This window comes from Arachis hypogaea, chromosome 9, assembly GCF_003086295.3.
Source record: "Arachis hypogaea cultivar Tifrunner chromosome 9, arahy.Tifrunner.gnm2.J5K5, whole genome shotgun sequence".
Taxonomy (NCBI): Eukaryota; Viridiplantae; Streptophyta; class Magnoliopsida; order Fabales; family Fabaceae; genus Arachis; species Arachis hypogaea.
Window position 1 is genome coordinate 16747429 of NC_092044.1, and position 5216 is coordinate 16752644.

The 5216-nt window shown below is 32.1% G+C and overlaps 1 protein-coding gene across 1 annotated transcript; it reads right to left on the minus strand.

The window, feature by feature from the left end:
- Nucleotides 1-715: 715 nt before the first annotated feature.
- On the minus strand, nucleotides 716-4390 carry LOC112710536 (uncharacterized). Its single transcript, XM_025762791.3, has 6 exons — nucleotides 4118-4390; nucleotides 3072-3447; nucleotides 2083-2237; nucleotides 1301-1539; nucleotides 897-1006; nucleotides 716-793 (listed from the first exon to the last, which is right to left on the minus strand). Exons 2-4 carry the CDS (start codon nucleotides 3431-3433, stop codon nucleotides 1328-1330), a joined length of 729 nt encoding a protein of 242 aa, XP_025618576.1. The 5' UTR covers nucleotides 3434-3447; nucleotides 4118-4390; the 3' UTR covers nucleotides 716-793; nucleotides 897-1006; nucleotides 1301-1327.
- Nucleotides 4391-5216: the final 826 nt, after the last annotated feature.

Sequence of the window (5216 nt, forward strand, 5' to 3'; positions counted from 1 at the left end):
TGATGCTTTTGAGGAAGCAAATTTTATAGAATAATATTAAGACATTTGACCTCTATTAGTGCAAAGCTTGTGGTCTTTTTAGAGGACTTTCCACTGAAACGTATTGAGAGTTTGGAAAGCTAGGTACATTGATACCATTTCCTTTTGTTTGTATTTTGCTCTTGCAAGGAGGATTTCTTATCCTAACATCTTGTATTACTCTTCTCTACAATTTAACAGTAGTCTTTTATCATATATATAAAGATTTCCTTGAATACCTTGCTTGTATAAGGGTACTGTTACACCTTTCATAATTAAAAGTTAAAATAATTTAATAAAAATACTTCTAGAAAATTATTAATTTGAATTAGTGGGACATGTGGCAAATACTACATCACAACTAAGATAAGGAAACCAATACCCTTGAATATCATAGGTAACACCATTTACAATTTTTTTTTTTTTTGGATAAAATAATCAATTTGAAATAAGACAGATGAAGCACAATAATCATGGATAAAGTATAGAAAGAAGCAACAACTCCTAAAATGGACTTACGATAGCAGCTCATATGCATTGGGTCTGGGACTAAATGCAATAGTATTAACAGCCCCAGTATGTCCCCGTAAAACTGATATCGGCATCCCATTGGTAAGTGCCACTGTTTTAATGTAAACATTAATTTTTAGTTGATTGTGTTATCCAAGGAAAAGCAAAATTAAGGTATGCTACTTACAACTCGAATCACAAAATCATTTGATGCAGATGCTACCAAAGCATTGTTTGAGCTTACAGCCAAGTCAGTGATATCACCCTTCAGTACAAACAGTAACAAGAGAAGATTAAACGATAGCAACAGGAAGACAAATTTATAGAAATTACATCTGTGTAACACTGTAACTGTACTCATAACTCACTTCGTGTCCACGGCAACTAGCTAAACAAAATGCAGTTTCCATAGACCAAATCTTGACAAGACGATCATCTGAACCACTGATAACATATCTACCTGATCGATCAAATATAGCTGCCAGAGAAAAAAAATCTTTTTAACTATTCAACAGGGAGTTAAGCTACTGAAATTATTACCTATATTTCTCAAAGTGTTAATAATTATCAAAAACATATTTAACTCCAAGAAGAGAAAGCAGCAGTTATCCCAAAATAAAAAATAAAAACATTGGAATAAACTTTTATAGATGTTATGTGATTGATGTCTAGATGTCTATTGATGGCTTCATGATAATTAATGAACACACCTCACCAATGCCATGCCCATAAAACCACCATATTAATAGCAAATATACAGATTATGCCATACCACAATAGACAGCAACACGGTGCCCCCTTAACTTTTTAATATTTTGCATCTTTTGCACCAAAGTTGATGGTTTGGCATAGCGTAACATACAGAGCGAATAGATGGAGCACGATGGTGTTTTGCAAAACCACCACCTATTTCCCTCAAGCTCAACCCCTGAACCTGATTAGCCTCCATGTGTGGCCAACGCAAGTAAACTGGAGGGGGCTTAATTTGCCTGTCTGTTGTTTCTCTGTCAACTGTACACACAGATTAAAACAAAAATAAATGGATAAATGTCCCATTCATCCACAGATCTTATCAAGTGCATTCTGAATGTTCTAAGCTAAAGACAACTATCAAATGAAGTATTTAAACATTCAGCATCATGGACCTTTGCCTATTTATAAATTACATACAAAGATTACATAACACATTCTCCAGAACCATTCTTATTGGAGTCACTAAAGTTATCACCGTAAACTGTATTCCAAGAAGAAAATATGAATTTCAGAGGTTCATTTATTCAATTATGAATTCTGCAAAACAGAAAATGAAATATTTGAATAATAAATACCCTTCAAATCTAGAAACTTGTGTAGCCCTCGCACATTAGATCCCTTTCTCGATATTCCACAGAACAAGAAAGGTAAATGATGATGAAATATAAAGACATTACTAAGACATTGTAATATCACAGGCCTTTATGTCAGTGTACCAAAGTAAAAAACTATAGAGTTAAGATTGAATTAGAAACTAGAGTTAAGATCAAATAATTAACTAGTGAAAGTAGATTACTCTACCATCCAAAAGTGAAAATGAACCATATCCAAGTAGAGTAGGAACATCAGCTGCATTAGGACTACTTCCTCCAACTTTTCCATGCAAAGGATGAGCCATATTCAGCATTAATTGTTTCAGAAGCTTTACCAAGTGATCCTTAGCTATGTGAGGATACCTAGTAGTTACAAAGAATCACCAATAATTAATGTCGACACATGTAATATTAAGAAGTAGCCATTAACTCAATACAGATTTCTAAACAAAAGAATGCAGTTGTTTGACTAAAAGACGTAGCAATTAGAAATGCCATTTCCATGTAATATCTAAACAGTGTTACCTCTACCAGTAACAAATATCAATCGCACTCCTCCACCATAGGTACTTTTCCTTCTTTTTTTATTTTTTGTGTGTGTGTGCGTGTTTCTGTTGTTGGGGGGCGGGGGGAGAATATTTCCAATACTGAACTCCAAAGGAATGAAAAGGGAAAAGAAATGACTCAATTAAAGTTCGAATATCATGAATCTCTCAAGCGAACTTGCATCAACCATAGAACATACCCTCTAAATGTTAGTCACTTGTTGATAATTTTTATAATAGACCATCAGATTGAGAGTGACAGTCAACTACTTAGAGATAACTATAACAAAAAGTGCCATATAATGACTACATATTTAAATAAAGAAAACATAGTGACATATTTATAGGAATCACTTTCATCCTATTAAGCAAAGCAAGAGGTCGAGTTTGTCAAGAATATAGAAGCATATACAATTTTGAAGAACCTTTACAGAAGTCTGGTTAAGAAATACGATTAATCTTCCAAGAAAAGTTGTTTTTCTTTCTCGTTAAGATTTTAATTGTAAGCTGTTTTGAACACAGAATACACTAATCAAACACAAGCTCTATATGACTAAACCTCCAATCTCATTTTCAGAAATAAAACAACAATAACACCATCAAAATATTCCATCTATGGTTACTTGACGATTTGTATATAAATCAAAACTACCTTTCCAGCAAATTATTGTAACTCAAAGGAAAAGAGATGCCATCGTCATCTTCAGCAGCATCCTCACCAGGTAAACCACTTCTTGAATACCAAGCATGATATCTTCTCGGTAGAAGCTGATGTTCTTGGAGTTCATTCCAGAACTGCAGCAAAGTCTTCTGGCATGGCCCAGCAGACAAAAAGTGCATAATCAGAAAGTAAACTTCCCGCAGGTCTATATCTATATCAGTCCGAATAGCATGGCTGACACCTCCCACATCCTTGAGGGATCGGGCCATCTCATTCATCTGGCTCGAAACACTCAAAGGTGTAACAGTCTGGGAAGATACACCACCCAAAGGTTTGCACTTCCGCAAATCCATGATTGCCAAACAGCCTACCAACAAAAGAAAGAACAAACAAACAAACAGTACATTTAAGCACTGATCATGCCACAAATTAACAACATTCATAGTAGCATCAACTCATAAGCATATTTTAGTTTCAAATCTATTAGACTGAAGACAAGATTCCTTATTTTCCTTTTCCTCATTCTTAAAGCATAGCCATAGAGAAATCAAAAGACTATTCCAAATCTAAATGAAGTCACAGGCTAAGTACCAAGAAATCAAAATTGCAACTTGCAACCGAACGAGATGCTCCAGACACTAGAGAGAAAGAACCAGCATAACCAAACCAAACAGTACAAACCATGAAAACAAACTAACAGAAAATATGAACAGAAAAAAAAATTTCCAAAAAAGCGAGTTTTCGGGAAAGATTCTGAAAGACCTGTGGAACGGTTACAGTTGAAGATATCAAGAAGTGTTGCACTTTCAGAGGTTACCAAAGTGCATTTGGGAATTAAAAGAGAGCACAACACTAAGGGGCACCGAATCCGAAAAAGTAAAACAAAACGAAAGCTTTGTTCTACTAATAAATTGATTAGCTTCAAAAAGAGAACAATCTTTTATGTAAGTGTTTCTAAAAAAAGCCGAGAATTAATAACAGTCCAAGATATAAAATATCAGAAATACAGAGAATTTAGCTGGGTCTTGGTAACTTACCTTTTCTCACATTGGATGTGCTGGGAATTGGGTAAGCGAATGAATTGATTTAGGTTGAATTCGAGTGCTAAGAAAATAAAAGTAATAATAAATGAAATGGAAAAAACTTTAATTCGTATTTGGAATTTGAGTTGGGGATGGAAGGGGATGAGTTTTGATCCCTTTTTCGGTGTCCGCGACGGAGCCACGATGGTGGCCGAAAGTGAAAAGGGATTTAATATTATTTTTTATTTTCTTTAAAAATATTTTGGAGGAAATATGTGGGACTAATCTATAGTGGAAAATTAAAACCGGAATAAAAAATTGTCTTCTTTTGCTGCTGAAGGACTTGAATGAAAAGGTTCCAATTCGACCGGTCTTAGGCGCACACTAGACAGGGTGGTGAAAATTTTTGACAAATGGGTCACCACAAATCAAATAATAAAGACCAAAGAGTAAGGTTATTTATATCTATGCTTCTATATGACTATATCTAGGCTTCCATATCTATACCCTATATTTTAAGAGTAAATCACAAATATATTATCGATTAACCAAAAAAGAAATGTTAAAAAAGTTATTAAATTTTTTTTTGTCCGTTAGTTGTCAATGTTTAGGAATATAGATAAAGACATAAAGTATGTTATTAGATTATTATATTAAAAAATTTAGATTAAGAATTTATTTGGGTTAGTTTTTTAAAAAAAAGATCTTTTTATGGAGTTATTTTTTTTAAAAAATCTTATAACAAAAAGTAAAAATAATTATATGTTTGGATATCTGATGTAAAAATATTTTTTATCTATTAATTATATTTGTGTATAATAATATAAAAATATTTTTTATATTTATTATATAAAAATATCTTTTTTTTTTCAAAATATCTTTTAAAAAAATACAAATTGTAGTTTATTAAAAAAGATATTTTTATTTTTCTAGTGTTTTTTATTTTTGTTATTAAAAATTTACTAAACACCTTAAAAAATAAAAAAAAAAGATATTTTTCATTGAAAAAAAAATATTTTTTATTAACTTAATGGCATTCAAACAAACAATAAAAAAAATGAGTTTATGACTAAGTAATAATAAAAAATAATAAATTCTATGACTTCTATCTAAC

What these genes read in the sequence shown, in the direction of transcription:
- LOC112710536 (XM_025762791.3), bottom strand. Translation starts at nt 3,433, where the DNA reads ATGGATTTGCGGAAGTGCAAACCTTTGGGTGGTGTATCTTCCCAGACT. An exon ending in TACAATAATTTGCTGGAAAG is followed by an intron (nt 2,238 to 3,071) that starts GTAGTTTTGATT and finishes TGTAACTACTAG; the next exon opens with GTATCCTCACATAGCTAAGG. An exon ending in TTCATTTTCACTTTTGGATG is followed by an intron (nt 1,540 to 2,082) that starts GTAGAGTAATCT and finishes CTGTGTGTACAG; the next exon opens with TTGACAGAGAAACAACAGAC.